The sequence below is a fragment of the Ochotona princeps genome, chromosome 10 (assembly GCF_030435755.1).
Source record: "Ochotona princeps isolate mOchPri1 chromosome 10, mOchPri1.hap1, whole genome shotgun sequence".
Classification (NCBI taxonomy): Eukaryota; Metazoa; Chordata; class Mammalia; order Lagomorpha; family Ochotonidae; genus Ochotona; species Ochotona princeps.
The window spans coordinates 31,971,244-31,998,716 of NC_080841.1; the positions used below are offsets into that span (position 1 = coordinate 31,971,244).

The 27,473-nt window shown below is 46.6% G+C and overlaps 1 protein-coding gene and 1 long non-coding RNA gene across 2 annotated transcripts; both read right to left on the reverse strand.

The window, feature by feature from the left end:
* Positions 1-519: 519 nt before the first annotated feature.
* Positions 520-12,243, reverse strand: SDE2 (SDE2 telomere maintenance homolog). The gene is made up of 7 exons (XM_004578599.4): positions 12,093-12,243; positions 7,311-7,428; positions 5,996-6,107; positions 5,185-5,354; positions 4,451-4,565; positions 2,506-3,001; positions 520-964 (listed from the first exon to the last, which is right to left on the reverse strand). Exons 1-7 carry the CDS (start codon positions 12,210-12,212, stop codon positions 743-745), a joined length of 1,353 nt encoding a protein of 450 aa, XP_004578656.2. The 5' UTR covers positions 12,213-12,243; the 3' UTR covers positions 520-742.
* A 5,643-nt stretch (positions 12,244-17,886) lies between these two features.
* Positions 17,887-26,585, reverse strand: LOC131481322 (uncharacterized). The gene is made up of 3 exons (XR_009246229.1): positions 26,457-26,585; positions 18,138-18,162; positions 17,887-18,036 (listed from the first exon to the last, which is right to left on the reverse strand). It is a non-coding gene; the product is annotated as an uncharacterized LOC131481322 (long non-coding RNA).
* Between the last annotated feature and the right edge of the window lie 888 nt (positions 26,586-27,473).

Consider the following 27,473-nt stretch of genomic DNA (forward strand, 5'->3'; position numbering starts at 1 on the left):
GGTAGACTCGGAAGAGGTTCCTGGTTCCCGGCTTCGGATCGGCACAGCACCAGCCCGTTGCGGCTCACTTGGGGAGTGAATCATCGGACGGAAGAGCTTCCTCTCTCTCCTCCTCTCTGTATATCTGACTTTGTAATAAAAATAAATCTTATATACAAAAAAAGATACACAGACATCTCAGGGAAGGTCTCCCAGTACTGCTCTGGGCAGGCCAAGACTGGGACTCTCAGGCCACCGTCCTCACAACTGCTTCTGTCTCCATGTCCACCTGGTAGATTGCCCTGGATCAGCACAGCCAGCAGCTGAGGGAGACAGGAGCACCCTGAAGCCTCCCTAGCCTGATCTGGTGTGGATTCAGCTCCGTCCACACACTGCTCTGTGGCTCTCACTGCCTCAGATGCGTTCTCCAGGGGCACTGTCCAGGACGTATATATATATTAATATATACTAACATATATATAATATATATATGAATACAAATATAAAACTTAACCAAATGATACAGGAAGAAGCCAAAAGTCTGAATAGCTCAACATTAATTTATTATTATAAAAACAAAACAACTCTCATGAAGAAAACTTCAGGGCCAGAGGGTTTCACACGTTAATTGTATAAACACATTATGAAAAGGGAAGTAAGAATTGGATTATTAGAAAATTTTTAATATCAGTAGGAATATTGGCGGAGAGTCCACAATGGGCAGGGTAACCACAAAGAAACAGGAAAGCAGCTCTGAGCAGGCTCATTTCTTCTTTGCTTTCACAGGCTTGGCAAACAGAGCCGGGTCAATGTGCTCCCGGGCCAGGCCTCTGACAGCGAAGAGCCTGGAGGCTCGCTCCTGCAGCGTGCCCCCGCACTTCAGGCCCAGGGCCATCAGCTCACTCTTGAGCTTCTCCAACCCCAGCGACTCCAGTTCTGCCGCAGAGCTGAACGCCAACAAATCCAGGGTTTCTGGGCCAAGAACCTGAGAGAAAAAGAGAAAAGAGGATATGTAAGACATATTTAACTTGATATCAACTATAGTCTAGCTTTTCAGGGAATTTTCATTTTATCTGTCATAGCTTGCTACAAATTTTAAAGAATCATCTAGATTATTCTATATCTATTTTCAATGTAATTAATAAAAATGTTCACTTATATTTTTAGAAACAAATATTAAGAACATTAACAGAAATAGAGAATCCCTGAACAAATTCTTGGTACTGCTTTTTTTTCTTTCCTCTTTTGATTTCCCAGTAAAAATTCAAACAGTGAAACAGACCCAGCCTATCCTTATTACCACAGAAAAGATCAGGCACATGGGCCCGGCGCCGTGGCCTAGCAGCTAAAGTCCTCGCCTTGAACACGCCCCGGGATCCCTTATGGGTGCTGGTTCTAATCCCAGCAGCTCCACTTCCCATCCAGCTCCCTGCATGTGGCCTGGGAAAGCAGTCGAGGACGGTCCAAAGCCTTGGGACCCTGCACCCGTGTGGGAGACCTGGAAGAGGTTTCCAGGCTCCTGGGCTCTGGATTGGCACAGCACCAGCCGTTGTGGTCATTTGGTGAGTGAATCATCGGACAAAAGATCTTCCTCTCTGTCTCTCCTCCTCTCTGTATATCTGACTTTGTAACAATAAAAAAAGACCACGCACTTTATTCAAAAGCTTTACTTTAATGAGATTCCCATCAATTTTCCTCACATGAGGAAGGCCGAACTGAGTAGTGATTTAGTGACAGGAACAATGAGCACCTTTCTTCACCAAATCTAAAACATCATCTGAGGTAATATACAGCAACCATCAAGCTTTTCTAAAATATGTTTTTTAAAGCCAAAGAGAGATCACTCATCTCACCACTCACTCCCAGATGACCACAACAGCTGGGGCTGAACCAGGCCAAAGCCAGCACCCAGGAACCCAGATGCCTGGCAGGGCCCATGAGCAGGACGCAGGGACTGCGAGCAGACCCAGGACGGAGCACAGAGCATCCCACGAGGCATCTTAACCACCATGTCAAATGCACATTCCTTCCCCTGCCCATTACTGAATGTGTTAAGAATAAACAATATCAATTAAGCTCTAATATGAAATAAACACACAATATCAGAAAAGCTAAAATGTGATAAAATACAGAACAAAGGAGATCAGCAAGCAGCAAAACTCTGGAGCTAAAAAGGAAAAACTACCACACACCTGGGAGGAAACAGAGGATGGCTCACGTACTTGAACCCCCAACAATTACATGGGAGTCCTGGACTGAGTTCCTGGCTCCAGGCCTCGGCCTGGCTCAGCGCTGGCTGTTGTAGGCATGCAAGGGAACGAACCAGAAGATGGAAGAGCTTCCTCCCCATCTCTTTCAAATAAGAAAGAAAAATAATCTTTTTGAAGAAGAATCATCTGTATTTCTTAGTATTAAGCCTTTTTTCACTGAGCACTTGATGGGCAAATCACATGTTCACTTTAATGACTTACTGCAGAGATTAAATTGACTTTACTCCACAGACATCAGCCCCTAGAAAGTACTCACCTTGTTTGCCAACTGGCTTTCTTCCAGGTTGGCAGCGGCAACATTTTCTTGATCTTCTCCAGGTGTTCCTGTGACAGCTCTGATCCCTTCAGTCGTTTCTTTTGTCTCTGTGTCTGAGCCAGCCCTAGCCATCTGCCCTTCTGTGGGCTCCTGAGTCTCTGTCTCCTTTCTTTCCAGGGACTCCTGGGTTTCAGCAGCCATTTCCCTTTCCACGTGCACCTGGACAGGAGCCTCTCCCAGCTCAACACGCAAGTCTCCTGAGGCAATCTGCCCAGAGTCAGGCCCCACGATCTGTGGTTTCTCTGGGGATGCAAAGTCTGTACTCAACACTCTTGCCCCCTGAGAACCACTGGGAAATGCATCTGCCATCTCAACATCACTGCTATCTTTTGGAGCGCAGGCACCCACTGTAGAGGTACTAGGTTCTTCTTCACTGTCATCATCAGAGCTCCCGGAGCTGGACCCCTCTGCGGCCACTAGTCCCTCCAAGCCCGACCTGTCAGAAGCAACAGAAGGGTTTACCACCACTGACAAGCTTCTATTTGGTGAGCTGCAGCTTGTCCAGGAAACAGACCTTTGCAGGGTGGGTACATTTCAGACAAAGAGATCTCAGGTGCTAGCATTGTGGCATAGTGGATTATGTTGCTGCTTGTATACCAGCATCCCATATGGGCACCAGTTTGTGTCCCAGCTACTCTATTTCTAATCCAGCTCTATGTTAACATGCCTGTGAAAGCACACAAGGTGGCTCAAGCACTTGGGCCCCTCTACCCAGTGGAAGACCTGGAATAATGTCCTGGCTCCTGGATTCAGCCTGGCCCAGTCCTGGCTGTTGTGGCCATTTGAGGAGTAAACCAGTGAATAGAAGAATGATCTCTCTCTCCCCCTACTCTATAACTGTTTTTCAAATACAAAAATAAATCTTTAAAAAAAAGAAACACAATACTCTAAAGGTATCAATTTAAGGAGAAAAAAATTTCAGTAAGACTGAAATTCACAGTTGCAAAGATCCAAGAGGATTTCTTTTTGAAAACTTTAAAAGTTGGACCAGCACTGTGTTAAGCTCCTGCTGGCAACACTGGCATCCCATATGGCCAGTGCTTTGCGTCTCAGTTGTGCCTCTTCTCACCTACTTCCTGCTGATGTGCCGGAAAACCAGGGGAAGATGACCTGCCTGGAAGATCTGGATGGAATTCCAGATTTGTGGCTTTACTGTGGCCCAGCTCTGGCTGCTGAGGTCATCTGCAGGCTGATCCACCATGGAAGGTCTCTCTCCCTCCCCCTATCCAAACTCCTGTATGTCTCTCCCTCTAACTTTACCTTCCAACTAAATAGATCAACTTTTTTTTTTTTTTTTTTTTGGGTTGTTTTCACAGACAGAGTGAACTTATTTCCAAGTTTATTTAAGGGGCCAGTACAATGGCTCAGTGGCTAAATCCTCACCAGGATCCCATTTGGGTGCCGGTTTGTGTCCTGGCTGCTCCACCTCCCTCACAGCTCCCTGCTTGTGTCCTGGGAAAGCAGTCGAGGACGACCCAAAGCCTTGGGAACCTGCATCTGTGTGGGAGACCCAGAGGAAGCTCCTGGCTCCTGGCTTCAGATTGGCTGAGCTCCAGTTATTGCAGCCATTTGGGGAGTGGATGGAAGAATGTCTACGCACTCCCCGGCAATGCTGCCTTTCAAGCAAATAAAAATATTTAAAACAATTTTTATGATTTTTAATTGTAAGGAGGAAAATTATCCTTTAGATTCTATTAATATCACTTCTAGCATAAACCACTATGAGTACATACATGATAATATATGAAGCTGGAATTTATGAAGCACGCTAGAATTTTCTGAGCTTCCATCAAACCTTACTTAAACTGTGTTTACGCCCAACAGAAGGAAAATATACATCATCTCAGTCCTCAGAGATGAATTTGGAAATGAAATATGCACTTACCAAAAGCATTTCCTTTTCTTTGCACTGGCTCCTCGCTCTGCCTTTGACTGGTTAAACCGTTTCCGATTCTCGCCGATTTCTGCTGACACCAACTTGCTCGAAGCAGCCTGCATACCTAGCCAGAAATTTTAACAGCCGTTTCCGTTATCAACACTGAGCTTACAGGAATCATAAATAATCTGGTGCAGCCGACGCACCTGGGAAAGCAACAAAAAATGGCCCAGGTGCGTAGGCCCCTGCCACTCACATGTGACACACGGATGGGATGCCAGGCCCCTGGGTTTGATCTACACCTGGGTTAAACTAGCAAATAAAAGATTCTCCTTCTCTAACAGCCCTTCAAATAAACAGAGCTTAAACCATCAAACAAACCAACCAACCTGACTTAAACCTAGGAGCAAATACGGTGAGGTCAATAAATCTACAGTGAGGTGTATAAATCCGAAGACTTAGCCAAGCCCTGAACACAAGCACAAATGTGTTCTTTCCTGGACCCCACAAGTCAGTGAACCTCAGGGGTTACAAACAACAAACATTGTATGGGCTTGTGTTGTGGTATGTTTGGAAGGGGCTAAACACGCTGTATTCTGAGTTCATTTGTGAGGGACACATTCCCAAGGCTTCCTTCCGGTTCTTGGAAGTCTGTAGCCCAAAATGACTTGACCGCTGATCTTTGTGTGCAGGGTGCTGGCCTCAAGGCACCTGCCAAGCACACACAGCCCCTGCATCCTCACCTTTGAGCACCGAGTCCTCCAGCCGCTCGGCCATCTCATGGCACTGCTGCTGGTAGTCGGGGCTGGTGAAGCAGTGCTTGGGCTCGGCGAGCTTCCGCTGCAGTCGTCCCAGGCGCTTCTGCTCCTTCTCAGCCTCCCGCTCGGCCTGCTGTTTCACCCATTCCGCCATCCTAAGCAAAGTGGGGAAGGAGACAGAACTGTGTGCTTACACTGTGTATATGTCCACATAAAAAGTCTGGGACACACCAGTGGACTCTCGTTTGTGATATCATACTCCCCCAGAAAGGGGTGCCATGTTTACTACCAACATAAGCGATAGACATAGTAAAACTCAAAAAGTTATTGAATTATGGTAAGATTAAATGTGACAACAGAGTATCTATTTTAGGTTTACATTTCCCAAATGCATGGCACATGTATAATCACTACTGATAGGAAAGTTTATTTTTCTCCTAAAAAACAGGGGGGCCAATGTTGTAGCATAGTGGGTTAAGCTACTACCTGTGATGCCAGCATCCCACATGGGCGCCACTTCATGTCCTGGATGCTTCATTTCTGATCCCACTCCCTACAAATGAGCCTGGGAAAGCAGCGGATGACTTAAGTGCATGGGTCTCTGTACCCACGTGAGAGACCAAGAAGTTCTAGGATCCAGGCTTCAAGTTGGCCCAGCCCTGGCCACTGTGTCCATCTGGGGATCAAACCAGCAGAGAAAAGATCTCTTTCTATCCTTCCCTTTCTCTAATTCTACCTTTCAAATACATTTATAAAAAATCATTACATAATAACAACAAAAACCTGGGTAACTTACGCTTTTTCATGGTTCACATCTCGTAACCTCCTCCCACTGAGGTCCCGGCAAGCTTCCCGATTGGTGGTCTTCTCAATCTGAGCCCCAAGTGCTCGAAGCATGGATCCAAAACCTGAGCCAATGGATTAGGAGAAAGCCGGTTAGAATGCATCCAAGGTTGGCGCTAGCTAGAGCAAATCTCTGAAAACTAGTATCAAAGTAAATTCTACTTTCTTCCATTTTTAAATTTTTAAAAAAAGATTTATTTATTTTTATTGGAAACTCAGATATACACAGAGGAGAGACAGAGAAAAAGATCCTTTGTCTTGATTCACTCCCCAAGCTTCTCAATGGCTGGAACTGCGCCAATCCGAAGCCAGGAGCCCAGAGCCTCTTTCAGGTCTCCCACATGGGTGCAGGATCACAAGACTTTGGGCCGTCCTCGACTGCTTTCCCATGCCACAGGCAAGGAGCTGGATGGGAAGCAGAGCTGCCGGGATTAGAACTGGCACCCATATGGGATCCTGGTGCATTGCATGCCAGGCAAAGTCTTTAGCCACTAGGCTACTGCGCCAGGTCCCCTTCTCTTTTTTTAAGGGAGATAGATGACTCATCAACTTGAATCTGTTTCATTTTAAATTTCTGAAATATTGCACCTGGACAGCGAGACTATTTAAAGGTCTTGACTTGGTGAAACAGCTCCCAGGATTCCCAAATTAAGAACTCCAAAATCATATGGTAAAATATTTCAATGAGTTTAAAAGGAAGGAAATTTTTAAAGTCGTCATGAGCTAAGAGGACAAGTTTCATTCTTCAAGTTGGGTACAACTTCATCAGCAGGGTGATTACGGCCTGAGATGTCAGCTGTGAAAGCCAAACGGAATCAACTGAAGATTCTGAGAAAACGTAGGCATTACGCATTAGTGCCTTAGGAGAAATAATGGAAACCATTCATGGTTTCACTTCTAATGTTTTTCTCTAAAATATATCAACACAACCAGGACCTTTATCCCAACCTGCAAACAGCTGTGCTTCTTCCCTTATCCCCACAATAACATTCGACCTGACTGCTTTGAAGCTATTTCTTCAAAGTCCATCTCTTTATCTAATAACCTAGGCTCCCTTAGAGTTACCTGGCCAGAGGGAGGATTCAAGTCACAGAATTATTTCAAAAAGAATAAAAGTAAATAAGGATTTATGCAAGTAAATAAGGATTTAAATGGCAAACCTGGCAAACCAAGGCTGGCACACCAGAGACAATGAGGCCCATTAATTTAATTCACACTGCTTAGGAATACAGATGTGTTTCAATAAGTGATCAACAGCCATGCCTTACCTCCTTTTCCTCCACACAGTCTGGGTTCCAGACTGTACACAGCTCCATGCTGCACTGTGTCGCGGGCATTTACCAGTGTCCCGTTGCATTTTACATAGAAGTATTCCACTGGAACATCCTAGAGACAAGTTTGGATTTTCTTAATGCTTTTTATGATACAAATCCCCCCCTTTCTTTTTTTAAAAATTTTAAAATTTTTATTGGAAAGGCAGATTTACAGAGAAAGGATGAGACAGAAAGATCTTCCATCTGCTGGTTCACTCCCCAAGTAGTCACAACAGGCAGAGCTGAGCTGATCCAAAGCCATGAGCCTGGAGCTTCTCGAGTCTCCCACATAACTGCAGGGTTCCAAGGCTTTGGACCATCCTCTGCTGCTTTCCTAGGCCACAAACAGGGAGCTGGATGAGAAGTGGAGCAGCTGGGATGCGAAACCAGCACCCATATGGGATCCCGGTGCATGCAAGGCGAGGACTTTAGCCACCAGGCTACCGCACTGGGCCCATATGTTACAAATTTCTTACAGGGACCAGCTGGCTACTTTTTTATTGAAGTAGTCAGATAGTGTGGGAGGCAGTGTGTCTTCAATTAACAACTGTTGAAATGAAAATGAAAAGTATTTAGAGGGGCCCACACTGGGTATAACAGTTGAAGCCACCGCTTGCAATGATGGCATCCCATATGGGCACCAATTGGTGTCTTGACAGCTCCATTTTCACATTAATGGCCTAGGTAAAACAGCAGAAGACAGCTCAAGAGTTTGGGTCTTTGCATCCACCTGGGAGACCGAGAAGACGCTCCTGGTTCCAGCTTGTGACCACATGGGGAGTCAAGCAGCAGAAGCAAGATCTCTCTGTGTAACTCTGACTTTGAAAGAAATAATATATGCATACTTAAGTACTAAAGGAAAAAAAAGTCACTTCATATGATGCAGTCTGGGGGCAATTATTTCCTAATATTGCTTAATGATGATATTTAGGATGGTCAGCCTTTTTTGGTGAAAATAAAAAGGACTTCTTCCTCCTTGTTTAATAGCTCAGAGATCCCACTCTCTGATTTTCTTAAAAATAGGTCAAAATCAAATAGAATATCAAGAGTGGTCCCCACCTTTAAAATCAACAGCACACATCCTGAAAAGTGTAGGGAGGAATTAGAAGGGTAGAAACAAGGGTAGAGTTTTTTTCAACATTGCCATCTAAGCTTTAACACATGGAGGGGCAGCTGGAGGCAGTGCTATACCTTCTGTTGGCACCCCCCGACTTAAACCCACTGTCCAAATACAGCCCCCAACCTACTATGCACATACCAGAAATTCTAGGATCAAAAAATGAAGAGGGGATGGTGGTACGGCATGGGAGTGAAACTGCCTCATGTGGTACCTACACCCCCCATGGAGGGTCAGTTCATTTCCCAGCTGCTCCACTTCGGCCCCAGATTCCCGCTATGGGCTTGGAAAAAGCAGGGGAACAGTCCAGGTATTTTGGGCCCTGCTACTCATGTGGGACACCTGAAAGAAGTCCCTAGCTCTTGCGTTGGGTTTGGCCCACCCCTGGCTATTGCAGTCATCTGGGCAGTGTCTCCCTTGCTCCCTAGCTCTTTCAAATAAACAGATCAATCTTTGAAAAATAGTAAATATAAAAGTTGTCTTTCCGGATAAGTTTTTGATGCTGTAAAAGAAAACAGAGTATTCCAGAAAGTTATATGAACTTGGGGGCTGACATAGTGCAGTAGGTAAAATCACCACATATGATACCAGAACTGTTTTTTAATATTTTACATTTATATAAAGGCAAACTTAACAGAAAGAAGGAGTCAGAGATCTTCCACCCACTAGATCGTTCCCCCAAACGGTCACAATGACCAGAACCAAACTACTCCAAAGCCAGGAGCCTCTTCTGGGTCTTCCATGTGGGTGCAGGGTACCAAGGCTTTGGGGCATCCACCGCCGTTCCCAGGCCATAAGCAGGGAGCTGGATGGGAAGCAGAGGAGTCAGGACTCCAACTGTGCTAATGTAACTGGGAAGATAGTGGAGGATGGCCAAAATGCCTGGTCTCTGTTGCCCACGTAGGAGACCAGGATGGAGTTCCTGGGTTCCAGCTTCAGTGCGGCCCACACCTGGCTGTTGAAGCTATTTGGGAAATGAACCAGTGGATGGCAGATCTCCCTGTTACTTTTTTTTTTTAAAGACTGATCTATTTATTTGAAAGGCAGAGTTTAGAACTGGGGAGAGAGAATCCTTCTTTCTGCAGGTTCACTCCTCCAAGTGGCCACATAGCTAGAGCTGGGCTGGGCTGGGCTGGATCCAAGAGCCAGGAGCTTCCTCCAGCTCTCCCACATGGGTACATGGGCCCAAGCACTTTGGGCCATCTTTCTCTGCTTTCCCAAGTGCATTAGCAGAGAGCCAGATGAGAAGTAAAGCAGCCTGGGTTTGAACTAGTGCTCCAGTGGGATGCCAGAGCCGCAGGTGGCAGTTCTAACTGCTATGTCACAACACCAACCCCAAGATGGTCATATAAATTAATAAATCTGGATCTGGTGTGGTAGCTTACTGGTTAAAGTCCTCACCTTATACACATCGGGATCCCATATGGGTGCCAGTTCTATCACAGATGCCCTGCTTCCCTTCCAGCCAGCTCCCTGCTTGTGGCCTGGGAAAGCACTTGAGGATGGCCCAAAGCCTTGGAACCCTGCACCTGCATGGGAAACCTGGAGGAGGCTGTGGGCTCCTGGCTTTAGATTGGCGCAGTATTGGCTGTTGCGGTCACTTGGGGAGTGAGAGACAGAGAGAAAGATCTTATGTCCAATGATTCACTCCCCAAGTGACCACAACGGCCGATCTGAAGCCAGGACCCTGAAGCTCTTCCGGGTCTCCACGCAGGTGCAGGGTCCCAAGGCTTTGGGCCATCCTGGACTGTTTTCCCAGGCCACAAGCAGGGAGCTGGATGGGAAGTAGGGCTGCCGGGATTAGAACCGGCACCCATATGGGATCCTGGCGCATTCAAGGTGAGGACTTTAGCCGCTAGGCAGGCCACCATGCAGGGTCCAAAATAAATAAATCTTAAAACAAAACAAAACAAAAGAACACCTGAAGGTCATTTTAGTTCTTTTAACAATTCATGTCTAACAGATATAGCATTTCTAAAATTTTAAATAAGTCAAAGACATTAATGTGAAAACAGAGGGATCCTGCCTCACGATTTCCAAAGAGAAACGCCTTTTAGACAAGACAGCTGATCCAAACTGCCATTTCTACTTGTTATTACTCTTGTCAATTAAGTCCACTAACAGGAAAACTATTGAGAAAATTCAGAATCAATTTGACTGCTTTCAACCATTTCATATTTATGAAGCATTTTGGCCACAGACAAACCTGTAATCCAACAAAGTCTAATGTACCGACCCTCCCCTCCCAACCCTGCCAAAGGAAAACCAATCACTGTGGGCTCTTCTCAGTGGAACCAGGGTTTGCACATGTCCAAAGAGCAAAGCAGGGCCGTGCTGAAAAAGGTGACAGGTTTCTGCTGTGCAGTAGATTCCTCTTTCCAAGGAAACCACACGGACTGTAGTCCTTGAAACCCTTCATTAGCTGCAAGTTCCGCACTTGCCCCGGAAAATCAAGGCTGTGCCTAAGGCTGTGCCTATCAGAGCAATTGAGGCTTTCAAAGCACCAGCGTGATGTTTCCTTCTTTTTTGGAATAACTTCCAACAAGAGCACAAGGTTTCTCCATGGATCACAGTAGGCCATTTCACAACAGTAGCAAGTCTCAGGGGAAAAGAGTTCCTTATCCACTTAACAGTTGGTGGCTGCTGAAGAGCAGGGCAGATTGGATTTCTTTCACGAGAGCTAACACTGATTCGATGGACGTCTCGTTTTAAATAGCACGGGTGTGAACGTGGGCTATTTTAATCTGCTCCAGAAATCTCACCAGATGCCCATTCTGAAGTCGTTTTTCTTTTTATATTTCCTATGGTACTATTTCTTAAGCAACGGAGGCCATTTCTAAATCTAGCTGCAGACTTAAAAATTCTTATTCCCAGCATTCCTCATGGTCAGAATTATTTTTTTTTTCAGATTCCACTTTTGCTCAGCTGTCAGTGAATCTGAAAATTGTACTCCTGAAGATTTATTTCTAAAGATATTAAAATTCCACTACTTTGGAAAAAAGTCCCTATTTTGGAAAACCGTTCTCCTAAGCACTGTGTGTGCGTGTTTGGACTGGGTTGTGAATAAGCACAGGAAGAAAAACTAACGGTCTGGAAAAACAAAAAGGCTAAGGACAGAACTTTGTGGGACAAGTCTTGTAACGCTCTGACTTAGCAGGTAAGGTCGCCAATGTTCAGCCAAGCAAACAGCCTAGGGGAGCACGAATGACCCGTGGGTTGTTAACGCCAGCTGGAACTCAGGACGCTGTGACCAGTGGACAAAAGGCGTATCATCTTGTCCACAATATGGACGTAAGCCTCTAAAATCACCTGATCCGACTGCCTCCCCTCGTGGGGATAAAACCACCCCCAAAGCGTTGTAAACTGAAGGCAGAACTACGCAACTGCAAGGGGAAGTGTTTTTGTTTTTCGTTTTCCTCCTTCTTCGGGGGAGGCAAACCATCATCCTGACAAAAGGAAAGCAAAGGAAGGTTGCAGGGTCAGTCTGATTCCTTACAACTGAAGAACTCAGTCTCCGAAACCCGCAATCCTAAAGAACAGACGCAGGCGACAGACCCTCCCGGTTCGCAGCCCGGCCAACTGCTCGCCTCCCTTCCCCTCCCAGGAAGCCCGATTCTCACCCGATCTTGGCAGAGTCGGTGGATGAAATCCTGCACGGAGCACTGAGTCGAACGACACTGCACCGTCCTGCACCCGAAGCCGGGGCCACGAACCCACACCAGCACCACAGCCTCCGCCATTTCCTCTACTCCGGACCAGCAGAACGCACCGAAATACCCGACGCCACCGGTCGCATCTTGATGACGAAGACCTCTCCCTCTCTCCGCCCCGCCCCGCACGTTTCCCTTCGTCCCGCCCCTCCCCTGGGGCCAATCACGTGAGCCGCGCGTTGGAGCGGCGCTGGCGTGGGGGAAGGGAACAGGAAGGGCCTGGCGGAGGCCGATAAGAGGGCACCGCGCGAGGGTGAGGCGTTGCTAGGAGCGGTTGCTAGGGCGGGGCTCGAGGGACTGGCTATAAAAGGCTGAGGCTGGGTTCTGTTTGGAGCGTTGTGGCTGTAAGCGATAATGCTGTAGTGAAGCACCGCCTTATTCCGCAGGCACTGGCCGTTTTTCTCACATCTGCGTGGTTATTTTTGGGTGGCAGAGAATTGTGGCCTGAGAAGGCTCCGCTCCCGGGGGTGTGAGGAGAGAAGCTGCAGTCCCGGAAGCAGCTCAGGGAGGGCTGCTTCCTAGGCCTGGAGGAGGCATCTCTCACACCCCCATAGCAGTGGGGTGAGGGACGAGGGAAACGACCCCTGGAGGCCCCTCAGCAGCAGCCGGCGAGCAAGCTGCTTCCCCCTCCAGAAAGAGGCAACTTCTGGCTTTCTGCCCGCCGCGCTCGGCCCATTCTTAACTTGGGCCTTTTTGCGTCCTAGGATTTTTTCCACTTAGGTTCTGTTTTTTAAAACATTTGACTGTTTCCAGTCAGGCGGCTTGGAAACCCTGCGGTGTAACTGGCCCCTCCCGTGGAGGACGCTGGGAGGGGCTCGAACCGAAGGGATGGCCTTTATAAATTCCTGAGCCGTTTCAAAGCCGTAGAGGCCACTGACGGAGGAAGGCTGTTAGAGGGTGTGTAGCCGATGAAACGCCGTGCTGAGGGGCAAACAACAACAAACGCAGGAATCGGTTCACTGGGGCGGTGTGAGCAAAAAATAGAATTGCCATGCCTGTGAAGTGACAGATTTGCCATACACGGACGGGGGATGGGGAACTAGAAAGAAAAGGTCTCTATAGGCATGTGAGTGGAGGAAGAAAAGTGACACAAAATGAGAGCCACATTGTGCCTCGAAAGCAGTGTTTTGCAAAGGGGGTGGGTGGCTCACCAGCAAATTTAAGCACCTGGGAAGCCCGCGGCGCTCTATCCCTAGTCATCAGGGATTGTAAGCAATAACCTGGAGACCTAAGTCGCAAGCTTGGTATGTTTCTTCCTTATTTCTTCCTTCTGGACATCCAAATGGCTCTTTTAAGGGATCTTTCTCCCTCCAACACTCCTCACACGTAGCACTGTAAAGTACAGTTTAGGTTCACAGAACATTTTTTGTATCACAATAATGCTTCCTATCCAATTACGGTTCATTTTACCCCTTTTCTAATGAAGGGAGTAGGGTCCACCAAAAAAGGCCCAGGTATGGAATTACAAACAAATCACAGTGAACACCTAACACCATGACATCCTTAGAGTAGATGTTAAGTAAATATTAGGTAGGATATTTGATGTTCCTATATTAGTGAATGAATGATCCTCAAGGTACATCAGAAGAAATGTAGTTTGTAGTAGCACAGCACATTGTCTCCTAAGGATGCACAAGGCAACCTGCACAGCTCACTGTTAAAGTAATTGAAACCATGGGAAAATTGAGCCTCCTAAAGTTAGCTTTATAGTCAATGGCCTATCAAATCTGGAAAAGATGACTGCATTGCTGGGCTGCTGAGGGTACGGACTGGCAGTCGGTGCTGTGGTGCTGTGGGGCCAGGCCGGTGAGTGATGTGGAAAGTGAGAGCTAAGTGCTGCCACTTCCCCACCTTCTGGCGGTCAGGTAGGGAAGGGACAGGAAGACGTGCAGGCATGCAACACTAAATGGTGAGTGGGGGTGGGGGCAGTTCCTCTATTGTCAAAACACAGCGGCCGTATTTGGTGTTCATTTGGGTGAACTGCACCAGTTTCGTTACGCCCATGTTCCCCAAAAGAATGACTCTAGTTACACATTTGCCTTTTGAAGACTGGTTGAGTTGCCATGAGAGGAACTCAGTGTGGAATAATTGATCATTGTCAGGAAATGACAGCATCAGACAGGTGATGTTTGTGTGGCAACCCCTGAAGAACTCGAGCCAAATGTCACGCTGGTCTGCGGGAACAAGAAGTAGAGCTGTGTCCTCAGGAGGCTACCAAACTACAGGCCACAGCCATGTGTGATGTGCAAGTCACAGGCTCAGCGAAGAAGGGAAGCGAGGTGATGAATACTCTGTGACTGAGGACTGACTCCTGTACCGAAAACATGCAACTGCCATAAACTCCCAAACTGGCAAATGTCTTTTTAGGGATGACTGTAGCCCCAAGAACAATGGGGCAGCTCCTCAGTGGAAAAACAGCTTCTGGGGAAGAGAAGGGCTGGGAGGTAGCACCTGAAGCAAGCCTAAAATGTCCGGCTGCCAGGGAAGGCACAACTCCACCCTCGTTCCTTTATTGGATGGAGGAAAACAGGACTTAATAAAAGTGAGGTGGAGTCGAGAGGTGGCCCAGACTTGTGTTTGGCATGGATGCTGGGAACGCAAGAGAAAAGCAGACGACTAAGAGGTGCAGCGCCAACAGTGCTGGATGTAGAAGCCCACCTCTCCGTAGTACAAGAACTTTCTTCAGAGGGGCAGGGAGACCCCATCAATCAATTCCATCACTCCTAATTGCCCTAGACATTGCCTAATTTGCATGATGGCAATGCTAATTCACACAGCCTCATCAGTTCTTCTTCTTAGCCTATCATGTAATGTTGTTTTACCTAAAGTGTTCATTTCTGTAAGGCTAGCAAGTGTACTGGAACTATAAAGCAAAACTAACACTGTGGCTATCTTCCAGAAATTTAGCATCTCAGCGCTGGAATTTTTCAACACCAAATTTGACTTTTCCCTGGTCAGTAAAAACATACTATCCTGTCAGTAAAAACCCACTATCCTCAAAACCGCCATGGTAACCTAGTGGTTAAAGTCCTCGCCATGCATGCACTGGGATCCCATATGAGCGCCAATTCGTATCCTGGCTGCTCCACTGCCCATCCAGCTCCCTGCTTGTAGCCTGAGAAGGCAATTGAGGACAGCCAAAGCCTTCGGCTCCTGCGCGCACATGGAAGACTCAGAGGAAGCTCCTGGCTGCTGGCTTCGGATTGGTTCAGCTCCAGCCAATGCAGTCATTTGAGTAGAGATTAAGAAAATGGAAGATCTTTCTCTCTGTATCTCCTTTCTGTATATCTGCCTTTCAAATTAATTAATTAATTAATTATAAGTCTTCTTAAAACATTCAGCTGTGGGAACCAAAGAGGAAGTGACATTCAGGGGAAGTCAGATGTTTTTAACTCCCCGAAGGTTTTGCTGCTCAGGAAACTCCTGCTTTACAATCAGCTTCCGACTGGTTGAGGGCTTCCACCGCAGTTATTACTAGAAGTGACATTTCCACCACAGGGTGTGGCCAGTTTATCAGGTGAGTTCTTTGAGATTTTTAAAAACAAATGGTGTTGTGCTCTGTCATCTAAAAGATTAGGGTTGCTCAGTGGATCACTGGGCTAGGGTTCAGCTTTGAATCAATGAACTATTTTCTTAGCTTACCTACCTGAAACACATTTTTAAAAATCAGATCATCGAAAGAAGCCCAAAGAACTTGACATAGCTAAAATCTACACAGTTCTCTCACAGAATTCTAGACTAAGAAGAATTCATGTTTTAAAAAATATTTTATATGCCAAAAGGTAGAATTTTGAGATTCCCAAATCCATTTATTTAAATCCAGTAATAAGAAAGCTCTTCAGCATGTTTTCTAGAAGTCCCACAGAGGGAAGGGATGTCCTCCAGATAACTTTTGCTTTCTAATGTGTTTCCTATAGAAGACAAGACAGACTGCCTTATGTGTAAGTAAATAATTCCTCCCTTTTTGCTATAATATAACATTCATCTCAACGTGTGAATTCTCTTCTAATTATCTGGAGCCGTGGAAAGCAATGCTTGGTGCTCTGGATAAGAAGATAAGGATGGAAAACACAGGAAAAATCTGACCTTCCGCACATAAGCAAAGGACTTTCTTTTGAATACTTACTGAAAGTCTAGTGTGTGTATCTGGTCTGTATAAAGGATTCATGAGGATATAAAAACATTTATCCTGCTCCCTGCAGAAACTTTCCCAACACTGGGGGAAAGAAAGGACCTCTGCTCGCCATCCACAGCTATTAAGACATAGACAACTCGCAGACAGCCTTCAGGCGATATTAAAAACCAAACTAGAGGCCAGTATGCTCATGTAGCAGCTAAGCCTCCTCCTCTAGCACCAGCATCCCATATAGGGTGCCAGTTTGTGTCCTGGCTGCTTCACTTCCAATCCAGCTCCCTGCTTATAGCCTGGGAAAGCAGCAGAGGATGTCCCAGATCCTTGGGACCCTCTACGCCTTTGGGAGATCTGGAAGAAGCTGCTGGTTTCCAGCTTCAGTCTAGCCCAGTTCAAGCAGTAGCAACCATTTGGGAAGTAAACTAACAGATGGAGGATCTCTCTGTTTCTCTCCTCTCTGTAATTCTGATTTTGAAATAATATTTCTAAAGGATCAAACTAAAGGGGCTGTCATTGTGTGACACAGCATCCCATGTGGTTCAAGTGCTGGCTGCCCTATGTCCTGCTAATGTGAAGGATGGCCTAAGTGTTTGGTCCCCCCCGTACCCACATGGGAAACCCTGTGGAAGCTCCTGATTCCTGGCTCATCCTGGCCCAGCACTGCCTGTCCATTGCTAGCATTTAGAGAATGAACCAGTGGATAGAAGATCTCTGCATTTCTCCACCTCTCTGTGTGTTCAAATAAATAAAATACATCCTTTAAAAAGATCCAATTAGAGTCATGTTTCCCAAAGTGTGTTCTGTGAGACTCTGGGTACAACCATAACGCACTGTTACAGAAGGATTTCATCTTGTAGTATATTTGGAGACATTCTGCTTTAGCTTGGCTGCTACGAGAAAATCCCACAGACTGAGTGGGTTACACAACAGATACTTCCCACAGCTTGAAGACAGGGAAGGCTGTCATCCAGGTACTGGCTGATCCAGTTCTTGCTGAGGGCCCTTTGCCCGGCTGGCAAATGGCTGTCTTTTCGCTGCATGCTCACGAGAGGGCGATGGGGTGGAGAAGGAGGGAGGGAGAGAGAGGAGGAGCAGGTATCCAGTCTGCTCCTCCTCTCAGAGGGACACTAATCCCATCACGAGGGCTCTATTCTCATGGCCTCATCTAACCCTATTTCTGTACTAGCACCTTCCCACTGGGGAACAAAGGCGCCGGCTGTAACCACTCCCTCACTGTGTGTCCCCTTTCAGAGGTTGGTGACGTTCCTTAGCATAATAAAAACCCTGAGGAATTCTGCTATCTGTTTAATCCAAATAGATTATGAATTTATTTGGCCACGAAACTCCAAGCTAGGCCTAAGATTGTGCCTAGGACTAACACAGTATTCCAAAACACCTGAGACTGAGGTATGAAACTGTAGATGAACTACAGGGTGTCTAAATGAGAAATTAGACACTGACTAGGAAGGAGCTGCCTCCCTCCCTGGGGCTCGTGGACTCAGTTCATTCCATTTCACAAAAACATGTATGCCTTTTATTCTACACACCATCAACATCCCCTTCCCCTTTTTCTGTTGTTTGTTTGTCTTTCCGTTGTTGGGACCAGCACTGATGAGCTGTCCTTCTGTCGCTTGGAGGGTAAAGCGATCATTGACTGAACACAAGCGCATCACTTGTCCTCTTCATGTTCATGGGTGGGGTCGGGAGCCACAGAGGAATTTTCTGGGAGAGATAGAGCTCTGTCATCATTGCTCATCCAGAGATGGAGCTACCTATAGTGTGGGTGGTTGCTCAGCTCCGTGTCACAGCCATTTCTTCCTTACCTCTGAGGTGCGGGAACAGAGGGGCCTGGACAGAAACAGCAAAAGAGGTAAGAGAAGAGCTTATACTCCAGAAGCTTTGAAACCACAGTAAATGAGAAAGCTACTTTAGTATGTCACAGACCATAAAGGTTCCCAGGACACGTTGAAACTACACCCAAGAGACACCAGAGAAAGAAAGGCAGGAGTGTGTGTGTGTGTGTGTGTGTGTTGGGGTTCTGAATGACTGGCTTGAACAGGCTGGTCAGGAAAGAGAAGCTTATTCACAGCACACACACACACACACACACACACGTGCACGTACATCCTCAATAGGCATAGAAGAGGAGTGCGCTGTCCAAGAAACAGAAGTTTGACATCACCGCAAGGGCCTGTGTAGCAGGCCAACAGTGGGAGCTGTAGAAAGATCCTGGCTCATAGCAGCTGACTGGGATGTTTACACCTCCGTCCCTCAGGGAGGGACAAAAGGTTTTGAAAACAGAAGACAACTCTCCCTGTGGAGAGATTGAAAGCATAAACAGCACAACAGCAGCCACCACTCTTGGAGTGGTTACCGCTATTTATCTCACGAGTACGGGAACAGAGAAGTTAAGTGATTTTGACCTAGGTCATACCGTGACAAGGCATCAGAGCCAGCATGTAGACTCTGGTCTGATTGATTCCACAGCATCTAAGGGGGATATAGGCTTGCAGGCAACCGCAGCATGTGGATCCAAGGAGACCTGAGGGGGCAGAGGGTTTGAGAGCTCCCTATTTGCCAGTGTGGACTTGGTGTCCTCCGAAAGAAAGCAGTCTAGAGGACCAAAGTCCTGGATGAAGCAGCCAGGGGACACTTGGTTAGTCTTCCTGAGTGTCTTCTTCTGGCCAGAAGCTCTGGAGAGTACCACTCAGTAGGGGCAGGGAGGCAGCTTGGACCATTCCTGCTGTGTCTCTGTCTTGATGTGGTTCCTGCCAGGATCTTGCATTTTACCTTCCCCTTTATGTTGCTGGGCTCCATGTGCAGCCTGTCAGTGTTTGTATCATGAATTTATAATGATAGTCTGATACTGTCTGCATGAATCTGGAAGATGCTTGCACTTTTGCATCACAGCTGCTGTGTAAACAGAGTAGCCCAATGAAAGGGGCTGGCTGCTGGTACAATGCTAATAAGATGCAGATGAAGACTTTGGGCCAGTGCCCGCCATTTCTGAGTTACCTTTCTTTGTGTGGTTATAGGGATTTAGGATATGTACCTTATGTGTGCATCGAAATCATAATTTGCTGTCAAGGAAGCAAGAGGGGCTATGTGAAACTTGAACACACTGTCTAGGATCTATTTTAGGCTAAGAATGACTTCATGGAAATAACATTCCTTTTTGTTTAAGATTTCAACATCCATAAACCATAAGACACAAACATAGGATCCCTGTGTCAGGAATTTTTGAATATGTATTCTATTTTCACTGGCTGTCGGTTTTATCTGCAGTCGAGATACATACTTATGTTACACATGTCTTCAACTTGAAAATTCTCCCAAGCTCAACATCCATCTGTCACTTCCTGTCTCAATCCCCTTTACCTGGCCTTGGGGTCTGCATCTGTTTCTCTGAGGCTGCCCCCTCCCCCGCCATGGCTCCTTAGCATGACACACTGTGCCTGTATTACTGCTTTCTGTCATATGGATACCTCTTGTCTATCTCGGGATTATTTTCCCTTAAGCCCTTAAACTTGCTTTGTGTTTTGCATTCTCTAACTCTGTGAAGTACTACCATCTCTCCACCCAGGCATCATCTTTTTTTTTTTTTTAATTGGAAAATCAGGTATACAGAGAGGAGGAGAGACAAAGAAGAAGATCTTATGTCCGATGATTCACTTTCCAAGTGGCTGCAATGGCCAGAGCTGAGCTGATCTGAAGCCAAGAGCCCAGAGCCTCTTCCGGGTCTCCCACACGCTGGTGCAGGGTCCCAAGGCTTTGGGCCATCCTCGACTGCTTTCCCAGGCTACAATCAGGGAACTGGATGAGAAGCGTGGCTGCTGGGATTAGAACCAGCACCCATATGGGATCCTGGCACATGTAAGGCAAGAACTTTAGCTGCTAGGCTACCGCACCAAATCCCAGGCATCACTTTTTAAAAATATTTTTATTTTATTTCAACAGCTGAGTGACAGAAAGAGGCAGAGACAGGAAGCAAAAGAGCAATCTTTATCTGCTGGTTCTTTCTACAAATGGGCTCAGTGACTGGGGCTGAGCCCTGCTTATGGTACAAACCTGAGCTCCAGGCGTGGTAGCCTATTGGCTAAAATCCTCACCTTGCAAGCGGCAAAATCACTTATCGGCGCCAGTTTGTATCCTACCTGTTCCACTTCCTATCCAGCCCCCTGTTTGTGTCCTCGGAAAGCAGTAGATGATGGCACAAAGCTTTGGGACCCTGCACCCATGTGGAAGAAGCTCCTGGCTCCTGGCTCCAGATCAGATCAGCTGAGCTCCAGCCATTGTGGCCACTTAGGGAATGAACCAGAGAATGGAAGATCTTTCTTTCTGTATCTCCTTCTCTCTGTAAACCTAACTTTCCAAAAAAAAAAAAAAAAAAAAAAAAAAAAAAAAAAAAAAAAGAAAGAAACATGAAACTTCCTCCTGTCTCCCACAAGGATTTCTCAAGTGCATTAGTAGGAAGCTGGATTAGAAGCAGAATAACCAGGACTTAAACTGGCACTCAAATGCGAGATGCTGACATCCTAAGTGCAGCTTAATCTGCTGTGGCACAAATCCTGCCCCAGTACTTTTTTTTATGCCCAGTATTTTTAAAATAACTTTATTTATTTTTGAAAGATTTATTTATTTTCATTGGAAAGTCAGAAGACAGAGTGAAGAAGATACAGAGACAAAGATCTTCCATCTGTTGGTTCACTTCCCAAGTGGCTGCAATGGCTGGAGCTGAGCCAATCCGAAGTCAGGAGCCAGGAGCTTCTTCTGGGCCATTCTCAACTGCTTTCCCAGGCCACAAGCAGGGAGCTGGATGGGAAGTGGAACTGCCAGGATTAGAACCAGCACCATATGGGATCCCAGCTCATGTGAGGCGAGGGCTTTAGCCACTAGGCCACACCGCCAGGCCCTCAAATATTTATTAAGCACCAGTTATCATCCAGATATTGTGCTAAAAGTTAGAAGGATCATGATGTTGGCACACAGTCTGTGTCCTTGGGAAACTAAGACCTGTCACAGGCAGACAGGGGAAGCTAGGGTAGCAGGTGTCTGAGGCACTGTTAGAGTTGTCCAGGGCACCCAGCCAGCAACAAAGGAAGAGTTAGACAATGCTACCGAGGAGGACAAGGAAGGCTGGGAAAGACAGGCCACAGGAGAAGCATGAAAGGTGCAAGGTAAGCAGATAGGAAGGCATGAGAAACCAGGCGGCTACAGGCAAGCACAAGCAGTCAGTGTGGCTGAAACAGTGTCCAGTGAGGACCGAGATGCAGTGGCCCAGTTTGGATGTCAAAAGCATTCTCCTATAAGTACTGAGTTTCCTTTGGGACCTTGAAGCAGAGAAGTGATATCATGACACTAGGCAACTGGGAGGCCACCTGGGGAGCAGCATGGAGGACAGGTGGCAGGATGTGAGGACGATAGCAGGAGCTCACTCAGACAGAGACCATACTGGGTGGAGCATGACTTTCTCACTAGAGCAGGGAGGGCTGTGTCACTGACTTGGACACTTCCTGGACTGGTGATGTCAAAGCATAAGACTCCAGGCTGAGTCTCCATTTTAAAGATTGATGCCGTCTTCTGGCAGAGCAGTGAGATGAAGATAGGTTTTTTCAGGACTTGGTCTCCACCTCCTCAGGGACTCACCTTGATATGGAACCTTAAGGTTATGGAAGAGATGCTTAAGGAGTTCATCCCTAGGCATTCACTAGGGAGGGTTGTTTCACTGGAGAAATCCAACACACCACTGCACGTTGTTGTCTTTGCAGCCCAAGGAATTTACAGAGAAGACACAGTTAGAAAAGTCTTCTGTCCACTGATTCACTCCCTAAGTAGTCTCAATGGCCAGAGATGAGCCGATCCAAAGCCAGGAAACAGGAGCCAGGAGCTTCTTCTGATCTCCCACATAGATGTAGGATTCCAAGGCTTTGGGCCATCCTCTTGGCTTTCCCATGCCATAGGCAGGGATCTGGATGAGAAGTGGAACAGCCAGAACATGAACTGACACCTGTAAAGGATCCCAGACATGTGAGGTGCGGATTTAGCCACTGAGCCATCGTGCTGGGCCCCGCATCTCAATTTCTAAATGACTAAGAAAAGCATCCTGATGATGTATTATGCACCTGCAGTATGAGCAAAAAATAAATAAATAAATAAATAAATAAATAAATAAATAAATAAATAAAGCTTTCATGTTTAAGAAAAAAAAAAAAGATTGATGTCTGGGTGGCTGTCCTTGTGGCATAGCAAATTAGCCATTGCTGGTCCCTGCACGATAGCTTAGAGGTTAATGTCCTTGCCTTGCACGCACCGGGATCCCATATGGGCACTAGTTCTAATCCCAGCAGCCCTGCTTCCCATCCAGCTCCCTGCTTGTGGCCTGGGAAAGCAGTCGAGGATGGCCCAAAGCCTTGGGACCCTGCACTGGTGTGCGAGAGACCTGGAAGAGGCTCCTAGTTCCTGACTTCAGATCAGCTCAGCTCCAACAGTTGAGGCTACTTGAGGAGTGAATCAGTGGACAGAAGGTCTTCCTTTTTTGTCTCTCTCCCTCTCTGTATAATAATAATAATAATAATAATAATAATAATAATAATAATAATAATAACCACTTCAACAACAACAGCATAGCATGAGAGAGCACTGGTTCAAGTCTCTGCTATTCTGCTTCCCATATAGTGCCCTGCTAACGCACCTGAGAAGGCAGCAGATGATGCTCGGTGTCTGGGCCACTGCCACCTTTGTGGGAGAACTAGTTTGAGGTAATCATTAGTTTCATTCTCTTTCATATGGACAATAATTTTCCAGCTCCATTCATTCATAGTCCCTCCTTTCCTCCACTGGTCTTAAAATGCCACCTCTGATAGACCAATGTTTGATACTATTCCACTCTATCCCCTGGGTCAGTTTTGTATCTCTGAACAGTACAATTTGCTTTAATTGCCATATTTCATAGTAGTTTTTGTTATCAAGAAAATTATTTGTTCCTAGCTGATTCTATCTCTCATTCATAGTAACAAAGAAACCTACAACCAACCCAAAGATCTATGGAGAGGAGAGTTGTTGGATATATTGTTGAAGTCCTACAGTGGAATATGATTCAGCAACTAAAATAAATGTGCTACACAGCATATGGCCATCTGGCTGAATCTCAGCAATAAAACATCACGTGAGATGGAGGCTCTTTTCCCGAGCACTCCCAGGTGAATTTGTATCAGGCAGAAAGCCAAACAGGAAGGTGTCACCCACATGGAACAAGTCCACACTGTTATGGAGCCCTCCTGCATCCCTGCCTTGCTTGGAGAGTGCCTGCAGCCCTGTGGGCAGGCGCCACCTTGCCGCTGGTTCTGATAACAGCCCTGCAAGGTTATTGAGGACATCTGTCCTTGCTGTAGAGGTTCCAGCCTCTAGCCTTCGACAGCCATGTGTGGACTGACCCAGCAGGAGTTTCCCTGGGTGGCTCTCTGGGAAGACTGACCAGGTGGGATTTCTGGGCTCCCAAGTAGATTTCTATCCCTGTCAGGTGGCGGCCAGGCCTTCACATCCCTCAGCTCAGAGTTCCCAGGCTGTCTCCAAATCCCTCGGGAACTTCTTGCGTAGTGACCTCTGCACCTGAGAGGCTTGGCCCCGGCAGCACTTTCTCTCAGCAGAATCTTGACTCTGCCGTGGATGAGAGGCAGGTAGGGAGTGTGGAAGTACAATATTGTCCACCAACTCTGGTGAGAAGGCAAAATGAGGTAATTTCTGCTTTTCATGTGCAAAACAAGGTTGCAAGAAGAGCTAAAAATGGCAGTTACACAATAGTAAGCACATTCGAGACAGACAGTAAAGCACTTCCCAGCTTTTAGTCTCCATGCATATGCTGATCTCAGCCCCCCCAAGCAGTACCTAGAGGAATTGCTGGGGCACAGTGCTGGGACCCATCCCCAGGGTTCCCCAGAACCTGAGAAACTGCACTTTATAAAGTATTTCTGTATGGGCCTGGTGCAGGAGCCTAGCAGCTAAAGTCCTCACCTTGCATGTACTGGAATCCCATATGGGTACTGGTTCATATCCAGGTTGCTCCACTTCCCTGCTTGTGGCCTGGGAAAGCAGTTGAAGATGGCCCAAAGCCTTGGGACCCTGCACCCATGTGGGAGATCTGGAGGAAGAAGCTCCTGGCTCCTGGATCAGTCCCGCTTGGAGGAGTAAACCAACAGATGGAAGATCTTCCTCTCTGTCTCTCCTTCTCTCTGTAACTCTGACTTTCCAATAATATAAATAAATCTTTTTTTGGAACCAGGAGCCAGGAGCTTCTTCTGGGTCTCCCACACGGGGGCAGGGTCCCAAGGCTTTGGGCTATCCTCTACTGCTTTCCCAGGCCACAGCAGGGAGCTGGATGGGAAGTGGAGCAGCTGGGGTATAAACAGTTGCCCAAATGGGATCCTGGCGCATACAAGGCGAGAACTTTACTACTAGGCTACAATGCTGGGCCCAAAATAAATAAATCTTAAAAATATTTATTTATTTGAAAGGCAGAGTTACAGAGAAAGAGAGAGAGATTTTTTTTCCCAGACAGCCGCAACCCAGTCAGGACTGGATCGGGTTGATGCCGGAAGCCAGGAGATTTATCCAAGTCTCTAATATTGGTACAATGACATGAGGCCTCGGGTCATCTTCTGCTGCTCTCCCAAGAACATTAGCAGGGAGATGGGTAAGAAGCAGGACCAACTGGTACTTGAAGTGGCGCTCATGCAGGATATCAGTGTTGGGGGCAGTGTACATCATGACATTGGCCCCAAAAACTCGCCCTTCTAACAAACTCCCAGATGATGCTGACACACCAAATGGTCAGGAGTCCCACTCACGGAACACATTGCTGATCGTGAGCGAGTTGGTTGTGATGAGTCCTTCGGTGCCCTCACCTTGGAGCACTCAACTTGGACTCCAACTGAGAGCTCTAGAAAGCCTCTTCCCGAGTCATATCCAATGGTGAGGATACACAGCCAGCAGTTGATGGGGAATTTTTATTCTGAAGGTAATAAGCCAGGAAGCATTTTCCTATCAAAAAATATTATAACCGCTAGTTGTGGGGTGGAGAGGATCCCAATCCAATCACAAAAAGCCTTTTAGCTCATGGTTTTGAATTAGCAATATTATTTCAACTGCAAGTTTGCTTATTTTCTTAATATCCGCTGGGAATCCAAGGCTGCCTACACTGATGTCCCTGTGCAAGTGCCAAAGGCAACCATGGGCCTCTGAGGCCAGAGCAAGGCACTGCGGGGCCAGAACACTTTGTTAATTGACAGAAGACCGGGACTAAAAACCAACACCCTCTAATTAGTATCCTGGAATGAAGTCTCTTTATGTGGTTTTGTTGTTGTTGTTGTTGTTTTAATTAACTTGCACACATCTTGGCAAGATGGTCATAGTAATACAAGGACTTATCTCACATGTTGGCCTAACCTAAGTTGCCCCTTGTAGATCAGGAAGTGGTTGGATTTGATCTGCTAAGGAGAGAATTAGCATTTAGGTGTAATATAATCCTAACTCTTCATATATTGGAATTTTTAGTTCTGGGAGCACAAGCCAGGAGTGGCTTTATGATCATATTAGGAATAAGCCATGTCTGGTTAAGCCTGCCTGACTTTTTTTCCTCCTTTCCTGCTGGCAGGTGAAGATACTCATTCAACTTTTTCCAGCACATCTGAGGCATGTTCAAACAGCATATTGTTATGATTTACTGCTTAATTGTTGTGTACCCATGTGTGCCTGGGCCTGCAAAGCTATTGGAGCCCGTTTCTTTCCATCTAACATAGACAGCCTTAGATGTAGGTTTAAAAAGACCTTTCTTTGTGTTTAATGATTTATTGTTAAGGTGGTACCAGTCCAGGTCAACCTAAACAAGGATGCAGGCATAAAGCAAAAAGGAAAGACAGATAGGTAAGTATATAACAAGGAAAATGGTGACTGGAGAAAACCCAAGCTTAGCTGTTGCAGCAGCTTCTTCTACTTGGGTCCCAAATAGCTTTCAACTGGTGATTGGATTACTCATATGTAACAGACACAGAGAGAGAGAGAGAACACTGTAATACTTCATGAAGAGTAGAAGTTGGGCCAACATTTGCATATTCAGACCAAACATCTCAAGTTGCAGTAACTTGTACCTGAAGGTTCTGGTGCTGAGAACCGCAGCCAGGATCCAAGCACAGGAGAGACAGAGGGTGAGCTAACCAAGGGAAGGCCACCAGATGTGAGACGCAAATAACTCTCTGGAGCTCAGCATCTGCCTCCTGCAGGATCACAAAGAGCATCTTGGTTTCAATTTTGCCTATAAGCCAAGGACTTATTTTGTCAGGATTTCCAAACTTGTGATTTAAACTTTATTTCTTTTTCCAAAGAAACATTTATTCGGACCTGGCGGCGTGACCCAGCAGCTAAAGTCCTCGCCTGGAACGCTCTGGTATCCCATATGGGTGCCGGTTCTGGTCCCGGCGGCTCCACTTCCCATCCAGCTCCCTGCTTGTGGCCTGGGAAAGCAGTCGAGGATGGCCCAATGCTTTGGGCTTCTGCACCCATGTGGGAGACCTGGAAGAGGTTCCTGGCTCCTGGCTTCGGATTGGCACAGCACCGGCCATTGCGCTCACTTGGGGAGTGAATCATCGGATGGAAGATCTTCCTCTCTATCTCTCCAGCTTTCTGTATATCTGACTTTGTAATGAAAACAGATAAATCTTTAAAAAAAAAAAAGAAAAAGAAACATTTATTCATGTATTTATTCAAAAAGTAGAGTGACAGAGAGGCAGGCAGAGAGGGAGAGATCTTCCATCCAATGGTTCACTTCTCAAATGTCCTTAGCAGTCAGGAATGGTCTGGGCGAAGCCAGGAATTTCATCCACGTTGCATATGTGGGTGGCAGGAACTGAAGTACTTGGGCCATCATCCACAGCCTCACAAGGTGCGTATTTGTGGGAAGATGGATTGGAAGTACAGGGTAGCTGGGACTTGAACCAGGCACATTCATATGATGTGAGTATCCCAAGTGAGGGCTTAACCCACTGCACCACAGTGCCAGACTTTTGTTGGCTACTGTTCTCCAGACTTATTTTCGTGTTTGTTTTCTCTAAAATCCCAAGCAGTGTTGGAAAATCACTTGTTAAACACGATCAAGGGATAGCCCCAGA